Source organism: Callithrix jacchus, chromosome 7 (genome assembly GCF_049354715.1).
Source record: "Callithrix jacchus isolate 240 chromosome 7, calJac240_pri, whole genome shotgun sequence".
NCBI classification, from domain to species: domain Eukaryota; kingdom Metazoa; phylum Chordata; class Mammalia; order Primates; family Cebidae; genus Callithrix; species Callithrix jacchus.
The window spans coordinates 130,106,033-130,125,678 of record NC_133508.1 but is presented as its reverse complement, the minus strand read 5'-3'; the positions used below and the strand labels follow the sequence as shown (position 1 = coordinate 130,125,678).

The window sequence follows — 19,646 nt, the reverse complement described above, 5'->3', positions numbered from 1 at the left end:
AAGAAAAAAAAAGACTCCACTAAGTATGGTAAGTCTAGTGTTTTTGTTTTTTCCTTTTTTTTTGAGATGCAGTTTCGCTCTTGTTACCCAGGCTGGAGTGCAATGGTGCGATCTCGGCTCACCACAACCTCCACCTCCTGGGTTCAAGCAATTCTCCTGCCTTAGCCTCCCGAGTAGCTGGGACTACAGGCATGTGCCATCATGCCCAGCTAATTTTTGTATATTTTTAGTAGAGACGGGGTTTCATCATGTTGACCAGGATGGTCTCGATTGCTTGACCTCGTGATCCACCTGCCTCGGGCTCCCAAAGGGCTGGGATTATAGGCGTGAGCCACCACACCCCGCCTTGTTTTTTTGAGATGGAGTTTTGCTCTTGCTGCCCAGGCTGGAGTGCAGTGGTGTAATCGCAGCTCACTGTAACCTCTGCCTCCCACGTTCCAGCAATTCTCCTGCCGCAGCCTCCTTAGTAGCTGGGATTATAGACACACACCACCATGCCCAGCTAATTTTTTGTATTTTTAGTAGAGATGGCATTTCATGTTGGCTAGGCTGGTCTCGAACGCCTGACCTCAAGTGATCCACCCACCGTGTCACCTAGTGGGAGTTTTAAGTGTTTGAGAATCTCATGGGAATGGAAATATCCCAAGGACAAGTTTTTAAGTCATCATCCTCTTAGTTATAATAGGATATGTACTTGTTCCTCAAGTATTTAAGTGAAAAGTGAAACTGTCACACTGTCTATACTTTCCATAGTAAAAGCTACATAGAATTTAAGGCTTCTTCCCTGAAAGAGCAATAGTGTGTTCATAAAACATTTCTTCCTATTCTTTGAAACTTGAGAGTTCATGAGAAAACCCCAGGGCTGTGCTTTATTGAAGGCAACACTTTACTTCAATGATGAAGAATGCCACATGGGGATTAGGGAGTCGTGTTTTGGAGAGGAGACAGTGCAGGCTGAGTCAGCAGAATCCGAGACTGAACAACAGACTGGTTATTTTAGACCAGCCTGCAACCTTGGGTTGAAAATGAGTCAACTCAGGAGCCAGAGCAGACTATTCACCCTACAAGTGCTCCTGGTCACAGCCATTTCAGCATCAGCCTGCTCTTCCTTTTCAGTCTCTTCAGGATTTCTACAGAAGTAGAGATGAGGCAAGACTTCCCATAGGTGATCATAGACTATGCAGAACTTCTTGAGCCAGCATCCATATCAGACTCATTGAGTGATCTCCCTTATTGCTGCATGGATGGCAGTGATCACATAGCACAGTGAATAATCTGTTACACAGAGTACTAGTAGGTATGTTAATATAAGATGCCTCTGAGAGGCTGGAGATCAGCCCTGTTATCAGTAACCTCCAGAAGATGGAGCTCCCAGCAGGCTGCCTGGATCTAGTTAGTGAAGGTCCAGGAGTGAAGTGTCCAGCAATAAGAATGGCTCCAGTGCAGCAGCAAATTTCAGCACAGCCTGCTGCTGGCCAGTATTCCTGAAGAATATGGCACTGACATCAATGGGGTTTTCTTTTTAAAATTTTTTTTTAATTTTTGTGGGTACATAGTAGATGTATATATTTATGGGTTACATGAAATATTTTGGTGCACGCATGCACTGTATAATAATCACATCAGGGTAAATGGGGTTTCTGTCACCTCAAGCATTTATCCTTTGTGTTACAAACAATCCTGTTATACTCTTCAGTTACTTTAAAATTTTATTCATTTTTTTTTGAGACAGTCTCACTCTGTTGTCTAGGCTGGAGTGCAGTGCCACAATCATGGCTCCCTGAAGTCTTGACCTCCTGGGCTCAAGCAATCCTTAGCCTCCTAAGTAGCTTGGACTATAGATGGGTGTCACCATGCCCAGCTAATTGTTTACTTTTTTTGTAGAGATGGGGTCTGTGTTGCCCAGGCTGGTCTCTAATGGCTGGTCTCTAACTCTTGAATTCAACTCATCCTCTCATCTCAGTCTCCCAGTATTACAGGCATGAGCCACCATGCCCAGCCTTAAAATTTACAATCATTTTAATTGCAGTCACACTGTTGTGCTAGCAAATACTAGGTCTTATTCATTTTTTCTTACTATTTTTTTGTACACATCATCAGATGAGTTTTCAGTGGCAACAATGGTATGAACTGTTAGCAGAAATTTCTCCCAGGTCCTTTTCAGATTTATGATATAGATAACATCAGTCTACCTTTTGGTAGGTGTACTATTCCATCTGGAAGTCAAGGTTGATGCTACCTGAGCTTCTGCTACAAGGAATTTGAGGATCTCCTCCTCCTTTATCTGTAGGACATCAAGGGCTCTAGACATTGTGAAAGTTTCCCTTTATTTATGACAGGAGCCCAGAACCATATTTTGGACCCCTTTTGGGGTAGTGCAGAAAGGCTCTTCATATATTGGGAATTATTCTGTACAGATTGTCTCTTGTCTTTCATGTATTTATTCAATTGTTTGTATCAGTATGGATTCATATATATTTTATACTTTAGGTATAACATTATAATTCAATACTATATTATTTTGTGGATTACAAGCATGAGCCACCATGCTTGGCCAAGGAGCTCTTTCAGATTGGCTCCTGTGTCTCTCTGACATGCTTCTATCATCTTGTTTTTGAGCACTTGCTTACTTTCTGGTATTAAAAGGAGCCTGGGTTCTTTTTTATTGGACAATATTTAGAAACAAAAATCTCACAAAGTACTTTGAACTAAATTCTGCCTCAGTCCTCCCAAACTAACATAAACTTGGCAGGAATATGTGGTAGGCAGATGCAGTAACCTCCCAAAGAAGCTGGCCCTGAGGTGACCTGGTGGCAGTGGTCCACTTGGATCCCTACTTTTTATACTAAGTTACTGGCTGCTCACCTGAGGCCTCTAGACCTGTAAGGTATGGGAAATAACTGAAGAGGTATCTCTGGGCACAGAAAGGGAAAAAGTAAAGATACACCAGCTGCTCTCATTTTTTTAATTTTTGAGACAGGGTCTTGCTCTGTCACCCAGGCTGAAGTGTAGTGGTGCAATCCTGGCTCCCTGCACCCTCTGCCTCCTGGGCTCAAGTGATCTTCCCACCTCTGACCTGAGTAGCTGGGACTACAGGCGAATGCCACTGTATCTGGCTAATTTTTTTATTTTTTAGTAGAGACAGAGTTTTGCTATGTTGCCCAGGTTGGTCTTAAACTCCTGGACTCAAGCAATCAGCCCATCTTGGCCTCTCCAAGTGTTGGGATTACAGGTGTGAGCCTCTGTGTCTGGCCAGCTTCTCTTTCTGTTTATCCTGATAGGTGTCACTAGGTCAGAGAGAGAGGCCCTGTCATCATCTATGATTTTTAATAGTTTAAGGTATAATTTATACACATAAACTTCACCTGTTTTAAGTGTACAGGTCGGGAGTTCAAGCCCAGCCTGACCAATATGGAGAAACCCTGTCTCTATTAAAAATACAAAATTAGCAGGTATGGTGGCATATGCCTGCAATTGTAGCTACTTGGGAGGCTGAGGCAGGAGAATTGCTTGAACCACCTAGAGCCGAGATCACCGCACTTAAGCCTGGGCATAAAGAGTGAAACTGAGTCAAAAAAAAAAAGTTGTGCAAAAATTACAACTTAGTTTTGGAACATTTTTGTCACCCCAGAAAGATCCCTTGTGCCCATCTTCAGGCAATCCATGTTTTTACATCAGACCCATGCAACCATTAATTTAGTATCTGCTTTAGACATATGCCTCTTCTGGACTGTAAATGGAATCATACCATATGTGGAGTATTGCATCAGACTTCTTTCACTAAGCATAACATTTTTGAGATGCATCCATATTGTAGCATATATCACTACTCCATTGTATAGATATATCATTTAAAGAAATCCATCAGTTTAAAAAAAAAACAAAAAACGAAGCTGAGAATGATGGTTTCCAGTTTCATCCATGTCCCTGCAAAGGACATGAACTAAATGTTTGAGATGATGGACATGCTAATTACCCTTATCTGATCACTATACTTTGTACATATCGAAATATGTACCCCACAAATATGTAAAATTATTTTTTAATAAAAAATATTGAAAATAAAAATTTTTAAAAAAGCTGGGTGTGTTGGTGCCCATCTGCAGTCCCAGTTACGGAGGAAGCTGAAGCAGGAGGATTGTTTGAGCCCAGGAGTTTGAAAGAAACTGCCAAACTATTTTTCAAGGTGGAAACACCATTTTGTATTCCTACCAGCAATGCATTAGGGTTCCAGTTTCTCCACATCCTCACCAACACTTATCTTTGTCTGTCTTTTTTATTACAGTCATTTTAGTGGGTCTAAAGTGATAGTACACATCTCTTCATATGCTAAGCCATTTGTATATCTTCTTTGCTGAAATATCTATTCATTTTGTCCATTTTAAAGTTGTCTGCCTTATATTTGAGTTTTAAAAATTCTTTACATAGTCTAGATACAAGTACTTTATCAGATACCATATATTATTTGAAAAATATTTTCTCCCAGTCTGTGGTTTTCAATTTTTTTTTTTTTGAGATGGTTTCACTCTGTCACCCAGGCTGGCGTGTAGTGGTGTGATCTCAGCTCACTGCAACCTCTGCCTCCCAGATCCTCCCACCTCAGCCTTCTGAGTAGCCAGGACTACATGAGCATGCCACCATGCCCGGTTACTTTTTGTAAAGATGGGATTTTGCTATGTCCATGCTGGTCTCAAACTCCTGAGCTCAATTGGTCCACCTGCCTTGGCCTCCCAAAGTGTGGGGATTACAGATGTGAACTAACTCCCTGGGCCAATTAATTTTCTTAACAGCATTTTTTTAAAAGAAAAGTTTTATATTTTGATGAAGTTCAACTTATTGATGTTTTCTTTTATGAATTGTGCTGTTAGGGTCTTAATAACTCCTCCTAAACCAAGGTCATCTAGCTTTTCTCCCATGTTTTTGTCTACATGTTTTATAGTTTTAGCTCACATGTAGGTCTGCAATCAGTTTTGAATTTATTTTTGCATATGCTAGGAGGTAAGAATCTAAATTAATCTATTTTGCATTTGCTATACAAATGTCCTCGTACCATTTGTTGAAAAGACCATCTTTTCTCCATTAAATTCCACTGGCATTTTTGTCAAACTCAATTGATCATAAATGTGAAGGTTTATTCCTGGACTCTGTTCCACTGATCTGTATGCCTATCTTTATATGAGTACCACACTGTCTTGATTAATGTAGCTTTGGTAATAAGTTCTGGATCAGAATTATTTCCTCATTTTCAGAATTACTTTGGCTATTCTGAATCTTTTATGTTTTCATACAAATTTTAGGATTGCCTTGTCAGTTTTTCAAAAAAGCCTGCTGTGATTTTGATAGGGACTGCATTATAGATTAATTTGGGGAGAACTGCTACCTCAACAACATTTAATCTTCCAATTCATGAACATGGATTGTGTCTACATTTCTTGATACCATCTTTAAGCTCTCTGAATTTTTTTTTTTGAGACAGGGTCTTGCTCTGTTGCCCAGGCTGCAAGCAGTCCTCTCAACTTAGCCTCTCAAGTAGCTGGGACTACAGGCATACAGCACCATGTCTGGCTAATTATTTTTATTTTTAGTGGAGACAGGGTCTTACTTTGTTGCCTAGGCTGGTCTTGAACGCCTGGGCTCAAGCAATCCTCCTGCCCCAGCCTCCCAAAGTGCTGGAACTACAGGCATGAGCCACTATGGCCAGTCCTCTCGAATGTTTTATAATTTTCATTATACAAGTCTTATACTACTTTTGTTAAATTTTATTCCTAAGTATTTAATTCTCTTTGGTGCCACTGTGATAAAATTTTCTTAACTTTATTTTGGAGTTTTCAGGATCGAAAAACACAATTTACCTTGCTGAACTTAATTCCAGTACACTATGATTTTTTGTTGTGATTAGACTCTTACAGTCAAACAAGGTTAAAAAAAAAAAAAAAAAAAGTCAAAATGGCCCCAGACCAACAACAGGGTGACAGTAGCCTTTGTCCATACAGAGACAAAGTTTAGTTTTTGCAGTTCTTTCCCGTAGAGATTGTATGGCCGTAGCCAATTCTATGGCTTACTGTCATACAACCTGAACTGAAGTCCAGAAAGTTTAGACTGGGCCACAGAGTAATTATTGGTGGAGCCACGAAAAATCATATCCATATCTCCTTGCCCACTAAGCTCCCCATTGCAGAAGGCTGCTTTCTGGTCCTTTTTTGTGATTGGGCATCAGCAGCTGTCATTTTTTCCAGTGTCCCAGAGTATTTTCTTGGCCTTCCAGTAAAGTTCCCTAAAGTTTACTGGCCTTCCAGTAAAGTCCCCCTCAACTGCTAACTTGCCTAACTTTCTTTTAAAGAAACTCCCTACTTGATACATATTTTGAAAAGCAGTCTAAATTCTAGAAATTGTCTCTCCTGAAAACAAACTACAGATTCCATTTAAAACATTTCCCTGAGTCCAGAAAGTTCTGAGATTCTCCTATTTTAAACTAGACTTCCAAAGGGCTTCATCTTAAATTGCATTTATTGACCTCACTGTTTGCTAATCTTTAGAATTTAGAGTTTAGATGGGGAGGCCAAAATGGTAATTTTTCTCACTTTTTTGATAAAGTGATATGATGGCTGGAATCATCCAGAAAAATTAAAGATCATTATATTTTCTTGAATATTCATTGAAGTTTCAATTTAACACTTAAACATTCATTTTCAAATAAAAATACTATGTCTTACAGCTAGGGATGCAAAGACTTGGTTATCCCTGTTGGAGTAATGATTCTCCTCTATCTGGGGAGGTCATCCTCTGCAGTTGGAGACTGAGGGACTGGGAGATGGGAGGTTGAAACTTAAAGACATAAAGATCTGACTTGGAATAAAGCTAGTTATCAGTCATCACCAGACCGTCATGATGGCTAGAATTCCAGAAACGGTGAATAGAAGTTCATCTTCTATTTCGTCTTCAAATATATCTGTGAAGCCAAAAAGGATACTTTTAATAAAACATGTATTGGGAGGCTGAGTCAGGTGGTTCATGAGGTCAGGAGTTCAAGACCAACCTGGCCAGCATGGTAAAACCCTGTCTCTACTAAAAATACACACAAAATTAGGCAGGTATGGTGGCACATGCCTGTAGTCCCAGCTACTTGGGAGACTGAGGCAGGAGACTTGCTTGAACTGGGAGGTGGAGGTTGCAGTGAGCCAAAATTGTCCCACTGGACTCCAGTCTGGGCAACAGAGCGAGACTCTTGTCTCAAAAAACAAAACCAAAAAACATGTAAAGTATTTTACTAGCTGTTTGAGACACTGTGTGTATTGTCAATATTCATTTCATTTCTTCCCCATTATGTATATTCTACCCAACAGTAGTTTGGTTGGAATAGACCCAGCCCTGAACTTGAGGGCTAAGTTTTGACTGATTGAGGTCAACTGGAAAAGCTCTTCTCTTTCCCTCATCCTTTACCAGAATGATTTCCTTAGCTCACAGCTTTCCCATGGCCACATGAATTGATTCAGTGTCCTCAATCAACATGGATTTCAAGAGTCTCACCAAGACAGTATGGTCTGCTATATATAAAACTGGAGCCTACTGAATAAAAATTTTGCCCCTTTGATAGACAGCTTCTAAGATAACCCTCAATGGCTGTTGTTGCCTGTATTCATGTCCTTGTATAATCCTCTCACCTTGAGTATGGGCTGGATCTAGTAACTAGTTTCTATCTAATGGAATATAGCAAAAGTGATGGGATGTCACTTCTGAGATTAGTTGCTAATACAAAAAGACTGTGGCTTCCATCATGGGTATCCTCTCTCGCGGGTTCACTCTGAGGGATGCCACATGCCATGTTGTGAGATGCACTCTCGAGAGGCCTATGGGCAAGGGATTAGGGGAGGCCTCTAGACAATAGTGAGAAACTGACACCCTGAGTTCAACAGTCAATAAGAAGCTTGATCCTGCCAACAACCACATGAGTGAGCTTGACAGGAGATCTTCCATTTTAGCCTTCAGGTGACATCATAGCACTGGCAGATAGCTTAACTGTAATATCAGGAGAGACCTTCAGCCAGAGGCTCCCAGTTCAACTGCACCTAGATTCCTGACTCTAACTGTGACATAAAAAATGTTTGTCTTTAAGCCACAAATATCTTTTTGTTTGTTTTGGGGAAATTTTCTAGTAGCAAAAGATAACTAATATGCCACAATAACAAAAGGTAGTTGGAAATGGATTTGTTATTCACAACTGAAAACATATTAATATACTAGGTAGTAATTTTGAAAAGGTTACTAGATATTAAAATCTTTAGAGTCAAAGAAATTTACCATGGCATACCAAAATCAGGCAAACAAAAAAACCCTCTATCCTACTTACAACGATCTTCATTTCTTATATGGAAAATTAAGTCATAAGGGCTATTCATTCATAATCTTTTATAATACTAAGTAATCTGGGCCAAGATTTACCTTTAATTACTTAAGCAAATGAGCAATGTAAATAAATAATGATCTTATGGGAACTGTGAAGTCCACTTAAAACATCTACTGTTGAAAGTCCTTAAAACTACTTTAACACCATCTGTTTATGTGCAAGTTTAAATATGCTAGTTAAAATGATTTTTAATTGGTATCTATTCATTACAGCAGGTTTAGAAGAACTTCTGACTAGACACTGTTTGCTCTCAGTCTGAAAGAGAAACCTCTGTTTTTTTTTGAGACAGGGTCTTGCTCCAGTGCCCAGGCTGGAATGCAGTGGTGTGATTATGGCTCACTGAAACCTTGACCTCCTGGGTTAAAGCAATCCTCCTGCCTCAGTCTCCCAAGTAGCTGGGACTACAGGCAGGTGCCACCTGTGTAGACAACCATATCTGACTATTTTTTAAAATTTTTTGTAGAAACAGGGTCTCTCTACAAAACACAGCAACTTTGTTGCCCAGACTAGTCTTGAACTCTTGGGCTCAAGTGATCCTCCCAACCTGGCCTCCCAAAGTGCTAGAATTTCAGGTGTGAGCTACTCTACCTGGCCAAGAAACCTTTCTTTTTATTTTTTATTTTAATTAAATTTATATAAGCAAGAAACCTTTCAACCCATGTACACAGGATGTCATGAACTGAGGATTATGATTGGTTTACACTCCAACCTCGCCATATTCTTTTTCATTTTTTTTTTAACTTGGTCCTTTATGTGGAAGCCATATTCTTTAAGGGCCTTTGAATGCTATGCTTATACAAACCAACCTAAGCTCACTCCTTCAGTAAAAGCCTTTGATATACAGTGTTCTCAGAGTAGCAGGATCATATGAAAAGACCATTGGGTATAAATTGGGGGGCAGTTACACTGCTAATTTCTTTCTTTCTTTTTTTTTTTTTTTGAGACTGAGTTTTGCTCTGTCACCCAGGCTGGAGTGCAGTGGCACGATCTCAGATCACTGTAACCTCTACCTCCTGAGTTCAAGTGATTCTCCTGCCTCAGCCTCCCAAGTAGCTGGGATTCCAGGTGCCTGCCACCATGCCCAGCTTATTTTTGTATTTTTAGTAGAGACAAGGTTTCACCATGTTGGCCAGGCTGGTCTTGAAATCCTGACCTCAAGTGATCCACCCACCTCAGCCTCCCAAAGTGCTGGGATTACAGGCGTGAGCCACTGTGCGCCCAGCCCTGTATTCTTTCTTAATCACCAAAATCACCCCTTTCAAATATCCTTCCTGTATATTTAGAGATTTGATTAAAGATTGTTTTATAAAAATTCAAATAATAAAAATAAATATTAGATGACAGACATCAAGTGTGCTTCTAGGAAAGAGATGGGATTAGAGGTAGAGGTGAACAGAGAATTTTCCTTTTATATTAATTATGCAATATGTATTGCTTAATTTTTATTTTATAACATTTTGTATTTTTATCATTTAAAAAAGGTTAAACAAAGAAAAAAAAGAAAATGCTCCCTGAGAGAATCTCATTTGTAGTTTAGGATGAATTTCTTCAATTATAACATTAAATCAGGATCTATCTGAGCACTTTGGGATTGTGTGAAATGAGAAGGAAGGAAGGAATAGATGGAAAGTTATGATTAAGGCAGGACAAGGAAGGGAATATTCTGATGGGCAGTTCTGAAAGAGGAAAAGGCTTGGGATAGCAGGAGAGGGCTGTGTATCTGGGAAAAGGGTTAGGATTCAACAAAGTCAGACTTGTAAATTCACCTGCTTATCTGTACATGAAATGACTAAGGTATTGGCTGGGTAGGGGGTGATTTCACTGAAGGGGGCAGTAAGATGAGGATGTTCACAATGGATCGCTGCAGTAGCTGGGTTGAAGTAAACTGCTACTTCCTGGGAAGAAACTTATCAGATGGGACATGTGGGATGGCCTACACTTGAGTATGAAACTGATAATGTGGTGTTTCCTTGACTGCAAAAAACAGTAGCCTACAAGAGAGGAATAGCAACAAATATGGGACACAAAATAAGAAGAATAGGAAGTGACTGAGGCAGCTGAAAACTAAGGAATATCATGTATTTCCTTAGCAAACTGAGGGCATAGTTAGTTTTTACAATTTCCAATTAAAAAAAAAATCCACATAGGCAACAAATGAAGACTAAAAACCAAAGTAAAACAAAATCCAACTTACCACTTTGGCAAACAGCTGGTTCTAAATATGATGGTTAAACTTTCAAGGTCTTCATTCTTTAGCTGTAACTCTTCAAGCAGGGTGTCTAGAAACCGTGTAAACACTATACCTTCATGAGAATGTTTCTGAATGCCAAGAATTGGGGTCAGTCTGAAACAACCGAAAACACTAAATGCATATCCATGAAATGATAAAGGCAAAGGGACTCCCATCTTCAACATGGCAGAGAAGATTTTATGAGGATAATAAAGTCTCTCTGATTTAACAAAACTCCCAGAGAGAAGGCTTTACTAACAAAGGCAGAGGAGAAGTCTTGGGAAAAGACTGAAAGATCAAACATTAAGTATGAAAGAAGTATAAAAGCCTAAATCTATACCATGTTTGTTTTTCTTCATGTGAGCAAAAACAACTAAAATTCTGCTCAGAAAATGAACTCTTTCCATTTGGGAAAGGAAGGTTATGGAGAGGAGTTTAGAGTTGAGAATTGCTTTAAAAACATACTTATATTAGATGTTTGGATTACATCACCTAAAAAGATAATAAACAAACAAGATTACCTTTTGAATTAAATCTTACTTATTATTATTATTTTTTTTTTTTTGAGGCAGAGTCTCGATTCTGTTGTCCATGCTGGAGTGCAGTGACCTCTTGCCTCTTAGGTTCAAGCAATTCTCCTGCCTCAGCCTTCTGAGTAGTTGGGATTATAAGTGCTTACCACCACGTCCGGCTAATTTTTGTTTTTTTTGGTAGAGATGGGGTTTCACCATGTTGGCCAGGCTGGTCTCGAACACCTGGCCTCAAGAGATCTACCTGACTCAGCCTTTCAAAGTGCTAGGATTACAAGGTGTGAGTCACTATGCCCAGCTAACATTTTTTTTTTTGTATTTTTAAATTATTTATTTTCATTTTACTTATTAGAGATGGAGTCTTGCTCTGTCTCCCATGCTGGAACGCAGTTATGCAATCTCGCCTCACTGCAACCTCCTAGGTTCAAGCAATTCTCCTGCCTCAGCCTTCTGAGTCTGAGTAGCTGGGACTACAGGTGCGTGCCACCATGCCTGGCTAATTTTTGTATTTTTAGTAGAGACAGGGTTTTACCATGTTGGCCAGGCTGGTCTTGAACTCCTGACCTCAAGCAATATATCTGTCTTGGCCTCCCAAAGTGCTGGGATTACAGGTGTGAGCCACCAAGCCCGGCCAACATTTTTCTTTTTAAAACACTAAATAATGAACTACATCTCATAAGGCACTACATACCAATTTTTTAAGAAACAATAACCGGGTGCAGTGGCTCACGCCTGTAATCCCAGCACTTTGGGAGGCCGAGGCAGGCGGATCACAAGGTCAAGAGATCCGAGACCATCCTGGCCAACATGGTGAAACCCCGTCTTTAAAAAAAAAAAAAAAGAAAGAAACAATATGCTTTTTTTCTCTAACCATTTGTAGTAAATAATCCTAAAGACTGACTGCATAATGGAATTTTAAAAGTCATTTACACTGAAATGTGATCAGTACCTGACTTTTAAAAACTGAGCAATATCTACTCTAACTACAAAGATTAAAGACCCTGACTTCTCATAAATACTTTTTTTCTCTAGAGAGTATGTGTCTCAGAGTTCTCACAAGTTACATTCCTAGAAAGCTTTTTGGGAGAAAATTCTTTTCTCCCCAAGTAGTTTTCACTTCTCACAATACTCTTTCAGATATTTATTTAATCTTGGTTATTTGCCTGGGCATATTAAATCAAAATAAAATAATTCTCCAATTTAAATCAATAAAGCTCAAGAAATCAGAGCAGATCAGTTCCACAGTAGTCAGTGTGGAATTATAGGTGTTTTCTGAGAGGCAGATTTTCTTCCTTGCTTAGCCATCCTATACGGAAAGTAGAAGTAAAAGGGAAAATTTGTCAGAATTGTCCAAAGATGGCCAGGACTTCCAGAGGAGGTGGAAAATTCTCTATATCCGTAAAGTATATTAGCAAGAACTGGAGATGAGATGACTCCAATAGTCCAATGAAATCCATAGAATTCTAACTGGGAAAGCTGCTGTTGTGCTTTTTTTTTTTTCATCTCTCCTGTATTTCTTTACAGCTAGGGGATGGAGTACCAAGTTCTTAGACTTCATGAGCTCTCTCTGCACATATTCCCAAAAGGTAGTTCATACCAGAAAATAGGACCACCCTTTATTACAATGACAAGCTAGGTATACAGGTAAACTTAGAGTTGTGGCCAGCTTTTTTCTAAGGCATTTTCCTGCAGAGAAGGTGGAACCCAGAAGCTAACTCTAGTTTTTCCCATACTTAAGGGATGTCAACATTTAAAATATAAGTTGCTACTTCCCCATAATAACACCAAGAATAAGGAATGGGATAACACTGGCTAAAATAAAACCAGGAAGTCCAAGTCAGGTAGATCAAATATGCCAACTCCATAGAAACCTAGCTTTTGTGTATATTTAAAGTGGTACTGGCCAGGCAGGATGGCTCATACCAACTTTGGGAGGCTGAGGAGGGCAGATTATTTGAGATAAGGAGTTCAAAACCAGCCTGGCCAACATGGTGAAACCTCATCTCTACTAAAAAAAATAAAAAATAAAAAATAAATTAGCCCAGCATGGAGGTGGGCACCTGTAATCCCAGTTACTTGGGAGGCTGAGGCAGGAGAACTGCTTGAACCCAGGAGAGGAGGCTACAGTGAGCAGAGATCATGCTGCTGCACTCCAGCCTGGGAGACAGAATGAGACTCTGTCTCGTAAATAAATAAATACAGTGGTACTTATTTGACAAATCCAAAAAAACTTCTCTGACTTTCAAGGAAATTACTATTTGGCTCATATGTGAAAATAAGATTTTCTCAATTCCTTCTCAAAGTTTCATTAGTACTTAACCCAAATGTCCAAACTTAATTTCTAAAATTAGAAATAAATGGTGACTACTAGATTTCTCAATCTGTGTGCCCATAAGAAAATAGCAAATGTGAGGAGTTATTACAGAGAAATAGCTTGTAAGAGCTGCCCTTCTATCAGCTGCCTTAGTTACAAATTATTTTAGGAATAATAACACTTCTCTAGAAAACTTATAAGGCTAAAAAGATTCTATAAATTACTAAAACCAAAGGTTACTAAAATTTTTGTTTATAAAGAAAACCCTGGATTAACAAGAAACTTTAGGAGGAAACAAACAAAAAAGGAAAGCAATGACATAATCTCACTACATGTTCCTGAGCTCATGGCAAATACTGCTCATCAATCAGGCATTCTTTTCTTAATGAGCTTGGATCTGCTTTGACAATTCTCAAAACAGGACTCTGAACAACCATTTCAACTGGGTAGGGCTGGCTCTTGAGATGAAACCTATTCCCCCTCCCCAGTCTAACCACAAGACCTAGAGGAACTATGTACACAACTGAATTGTAATACTAGCCCTGCCAGGAATGCTTGTATGACTTGGGGCAAGTTGCACCTCAAAGCCTTAGCTTCTATCTGTAAAATAGGGCTAATAATACTAAAGTAGCTTAAAAGATTATTATAAAATTCAAATGGAATACTGTAGAGGAAGAGCTCTTTTTATCTATTATAATATTAGTTATATTAACTAACATTTACCATGTGTTACCTATGAGTATTTACCATGTACTATGTTCTAAACATAAATTATCTCCTTTAACTATACAGATATCGTAAGGGATATAGTTATCACCTCCATTTAACAGACAGGGAAATAAAAGCATAAAAACAGAAGTATCTTCCCCAGGGTCACAAAGATAGTAGCAGGTTGGGGCTTTGAACCTAAACAATTTATCTCAAAAAGCCCAAACTCTTAGCTAATATGCTGGCTTTCATTCTTTGTAGGCAATAGAGCACTATAAATTTAATCTTTACTTGCCTGACTTATGCATACTGAGCCCTCAATGAACATGCAGGAGGAAAAGAATGATTTAAAGTTGCTTTAGAGAACTAGAAGACTACAAATATAAAAATGCAAGTAGGTGTGAGGCAGAAGGAAGTGCTGATAGAGAAATCACACAAAGTCTGGTGTCTGGTGGAGACAAGAATATCAACTTGGGGCCTAGAAATTTCTACAGTAAGTCATCAAACAGATAGCAATCTTCAGGCATCTGGAGCCAGGATATCCTGACTATTTTTTTTTTTTTTTGAGATGGAGTTTCACTCTTGTTGCCCAGGCTGGAGTGCAATGGCGCCATCTCAGCTCATCACAACCTCTGCCTCCTGGGTTCAAGCAATTCTCCTGCCTCAGCCTCCGAGTAGATGGGATTACAGGCATGTGCCACCATGCCCAGCTAATTTTGTACTTTTAGTAGAGATGGGATTTCTCCATGCTGGTCAGGCTGGTCTTGAGCTCTTGACCTCAGGTGAGCCGCCTGCCTCAGCCTCCAAAGGTACTGGGATTACAGGTGTGAGCCACCACTCCCAGTCTTCCTGACTGTTCTTAACACATGAGCCTAACTGTTGCTGCATAATTATACTCTTGGAAAGTTTAGCCAATAAGAAAATAAGGTTTCCTTTAATCTTATTTGTTCCCTTGTATTTCCCTTTTAATCTTTAACTGAAAAAACTTCTCCCCCACCAGTCCCTAACAGAATATAAATGATACAGATCTGTATAATATAGTTGTCTCTCACTATCTGTGGGGGATTGGCTCCAGAATCTCCCATGGAAATCAAATTCTGAGGATGTTCAGGTCCTTGATATAAATGGCATAGTATCTGCATATAAATTATGGACATCCTCTTGTATACTTTAAATTATCTCTACATTATTTATAACATCTAATACAATGTGTTATGTAAACCATTGTTATACTGTATTTTTAAGGGGAAAATGACAAGAAAAAAAGTCCATAAGTGTTCAAAGTGGATATAATTTTTTCTTTCCCTTAATATGTTAATTTTTTTTTTTTTGAGACAGAGTCTCACTCTGTCACCCAGGCTGGAGTGCAGTGGCTCAGTCTCAGCTCACTGCAACCTCCGCCTCCTGGGTTCAAGCGATTCTCCTGCCTCAGCCTCAAGAGTAGCTGGGATTTCAGGCAGCTGCCATGATGCCTGGCTAATTTTTGTATTTTTAGTAGAGACAGGGTTTCACCATGTTGGTCAGGCTAGTCTTGAACTCCCGACTTCAGGTGATCTGCCCGCCTCGACCTCCCAAAGTGCTGGGATTACAGGCATGAGCCAATTTTAAAAGTCTTTTTAGTAGAGACAGGGTTTCACCATGTTGCCCAGGCTGGTCTTGAACTCCTAAGCTCAAGCAATCTGCCTGCCTTAGTCTTCCAAAGTTCTAGGATTACAGGCATAAGCCACTGCACCTGGCCCTTTCCTGGAATATTTTTGATCTGTTGTTTGTTGAATCCACAGTTGCAGAACCCATGTATACAAAGAACCAACTGTATTAGCTTTCTCAGAGTTATATGTTGACAAATTCTTTTTGGAATTAGGTGACGTATAAATGAATAAATACTGTAACAGTTTCTGTGCATCTCTAAATATTAATCCAGTGGATTACTTCTGGAGTCATATAAAACTTGTATTAAGATGCTCAATCCTGAAAATCTGATGTATAATTTTATAAATGATTCATTCAAGAGTATTGATTTGCTTTTATTTCCAAAGTAATTCACATTCAAAACTGAATAAGGTCTATATGTAATGTTTGTTTTCCAGATTCCTTGCCCCATCTACTTTAACATGTTTTATTACTTAATAGCACAGATTCCTTGACCCATCTACTTTTTATTTATTTAATTTATTTTGAGATGGAGTCTCACTCTGTCATCCAGGTTAGAGTGCAGTAGCATGATCTCAACACACTGCAATCTCCACCTCCCAGGTTCAAGCGATTCTCCTACCTTAGCCTCCCGAGTAGCTGGGACTACAGGCACCTGCCACCTGCCACCATGCCCAGCTAATTTTTGCATTTTTAGTACAGACGGGGTTTCACCATATTAGCCAGGCTAGTCTTGAACTCCTGACCTCGTGATCTGCCCGCCTTGGTCTCCCAAAGTGCTGGGATTACAGGTGTGAGCCACTGTGCCCGGCCATTTTTATTTATTTATTAAATTTTATTTTTTGTGGGGAGAGCAGGTGGTTTTTGGTTACATAGATAAGATCTTTAGACGTGATTTCTGAGATTCTGGTGCACCTGTCACCCAAGCAGTATACACTGTATTCAATGTGTGGTTTTTTGTCCCTCACCCCCTCTCACCCATCAACTTTAATATGTTTTATTACTTAATAGCAATTAACTATCTGCACACTTTTCCAGTCTGGCTGCTTACTGGGCATTTTCTGAATTCCTTGTTATCTCTGTAGCAAGAGGCTCTGTGTCTCCTTGCACAGATGAATCAGAAGCAACATCATAACATTTTATCTGCCTACTACAGTTTTGATCAACTGTAAGTGTTGGCTGTAGCTATTGCCAAAGATGCTACTAACTATTGGGATTCTTTTTAGGACACATACTGCCCTAATGATAGGTATCATTGGACTAAGTGGAGTTGGAATACCTATCTGATGTAGAGGTCCAACCACTGAGCTTGGAGATAAGGTTCTATTCAGAGTGTGCTTTTGTTAGTATTGACCATGGAAGAGGACTTTGTAAACCACAAATCACCAAGCAATGCAGTCCCTATATGTGCACAGAACCAGACCCAAAGAAAAATGAACAGACTTAATACTGGAACTGTTCTTTTCATGAGCAATAGTGGCCTCCTAACATCTGCTTTTGAAAGACTCTTCTGTGTTCTCTTCCTAGTTGATTGCAGTATTAGATGTCCCTGATCACTTCCTCCCTTCCTAGAATTCTCCTCTTAGTCATGGTTCTCCTCCTACCCCTGATTCTTTAATATCTCTTGTTGGCTTCTCAATGTACTAGAACAGGTCGATGGACAACCTATGGTCCACAGGCCAAACTGGGCTTGCCACTGATTTCAACTACAGCCATACTCATTTATTTACACATTCCATGGTCACTTTCATGCTACAACAGCAGAATCAAGTAACTGCAACTGTAGTGCCAGCAAAGACAAACATATTTACGATCTAGTCCTTTACAAAAGTTTGCCAACCCCTGCACTAATTATGTACCGTTTTAATTTAAAATGAATAACTCAGTTGTTAATAAAATGCTTTATACACTATAGCTCTGATGATTAGAGCAAGTACAACAGGAGATGAGAAATCTAAAGGAACCATTTAGCTCTAGGATATTCAGGGGCTAGTCTATGAATGATCTCTCAAATATTGGACCCCTTATGGATGGAGGATGCTTAGAAACCAAAACTATCTCATAAAAGTTTCTAGCTAGAGAGAGTATTTTCCCTGGCTCACTCCATTCCAACCATACTGGCCACCCATGTCTCAACTTTGTGCTGAGGTTAAATTTGTCCCCACTTTAGAGGCTTGTTGGGGATATTCCCCTGCCTCAGTTCTCTGCATGGTAGGATCCTTCATGTTTCAGTTTTGTTTAATGTCAGCTTTCCCTCTGAAATCCATCCTCAGTCTCATCTCTTTACTTCCTTTCTTCGCTTTATTTTTCTCCTTTATCCTTAATAATCATCTATTATTTGTTTGCTTGTTTATCTCCATCCAAAATAATGTAAATGTCATGAGGGCAATGACTTCATCTATCTTGTTCACTGTATCCTTCGTACCTGTTACACTGTAGATCATCAATAATTACTTGTTGAACAAAGAACTAGTTTAAGAGGACACTTATTTATTGTGATTACTGAAATGTTTTTCTCCTTCATAAAATTTTCCTCCTCTCATTTGATTGATTGAGATGAGACCTTGTTTGTCACTCAAGCTGTAGTGCAGTGGTATGATCATAGCTCACTGCAGCCTTGAACTCCTGGGCTCAAGCAATCCTCCTGCCTCAGCCTTCAAAGTATTAATAGCTGGGACTACAGGCATGTGCCACCATACCCAACTACTTAAAAAAAACCTTTTAGTGTCTTGCTGTGTTGCCTAGGCTGGTCTTGAACTCCTGGCCTCAAGCAGTCCTCCTACCTCATCCTCCTGAGTGACTGGGATTACAGGTATAAGCCACTGTGCTGGGCTCCCCTCCTTTTATTTTTAGAAGAAAGAATGGATGAAATATTTTCTTCACCCCCGCCCCACTCCTGGTCACATTCCACATTTTCCTGCCAGAATATTTCAGAACACCAATCAGTGAGGTGTGAGATGAGCTTTAAATTCATCAGGCATTAAATCATGACCTACCACTTGTTACTGAAATTTTCTTCCTCACTTCCATTTGTCTTGGAATTCAGTGTTGTCTGGGAAGCACTCAGACTGGCTAATCACTGAGCAGGCTTAGGCATTAGCTTTAATTCACTTGCAGAACTGCAAAGGAAACTGTGGAGCAAGAGGCTGGGCCTGGAATGGTTGCTTGGTCCCTTCCTTAGGAACAAAAGTACTTAATTAAGCCTTATAGGTGAAATATGAAAGGAGAGGAAATTCTTTTCATTCTAAATGATATGTATTTATTTGGCCAAGGGAAGAAGCAATTTAGGATATCTACAATCCAACTAATAAAGTTATTTTTTTTAAATTGACAAATAAAAATTGCATATATTTATGGTATACAACATGATGTTTTGAAATACGTGTACACTGTGGAATGACTACATCAAGCTAATTAACATATGCATTACTTCACATACTTATTTTTATATGGCGAGAACACTTAACTGTTTTGATGATGATGATAATAATGGCTAATATTTACTGCTTTCTTTTTTTGTTTTTGTTTATACCAGCCATAATGTTAGCACACAATCAGATACTTCTTTTTGTTTTCTGGTTTTTCTTTTTGGACAGGGTCTCAATCTGTTACCCAGGCTGGAGTGCAGTGGTGCAATCAGAGCTCACTGCAGCCTCAATCTCCTGGCCTCAAGTGATCCTCCTATCTCAGCCTCCCAAAGTGCTGGGATTACAGGCATGAGACATTGCGCCTGGCCGAAGTTTTTTTTAAGATTCCATATGTAAGTGAGATTGTGCAGTGTTTGTATTTGTGCCTGGCTTATTTCACTTA

At 39.4% G+C, this 19,646-nt stretch overlaps 1 protein-coding gene and 1 long non-coding RNA gene across 8 annotated transcripts in view; one reads left to right on the top strand and one right to left on the bottom strand.

Moving 5' to 3' along the window:
- The window catches only part of RPAP2 (RNA polymerase II associated protein 2), a 152,794-nt gene that overhangs the window by 55,978 nt on the left and 77,170 nt on the right, over positions 1–19,646 (bottom strand). For 5 of the 7 annotated variants that reach the window (XR_013520264.1, XR_013520263.1, XM_002751083.7 and 2 more), the window contains 2 exons: positions 10,599–10,748; positions 4,652–6,949 (listed from right to left, as the gene is read on the bottom strand). The exons of 1 other annotated variant lie outside the window; for it this stretch is intronic. Coding sequence is in view for 3 of the 6 variants with exons in the window: in XM_002751083.7 (XP_002751129.1) it covers position 6,949; positions 10,599–10,748 (151 nt within the window). In the remaining 3 variants the exon portion in view is untranslated. Of the gene's footprint in view, positions 1–4,651; positions 6,950–10,598; positions 10,749–19,646 lie in introns of those variants that run through there. One more of the 7 variants, XR_013520265.1, reaches the window with a different exon arrangement.
- LOC144577048 (uncharacterized) overlaps positions 1–19,646 on the top strand; it is a 66,811-nt gene that overhangs the window by 27,477 nt on the left and 19,688 nt on the right. The window lies entirely within an intron of this gene.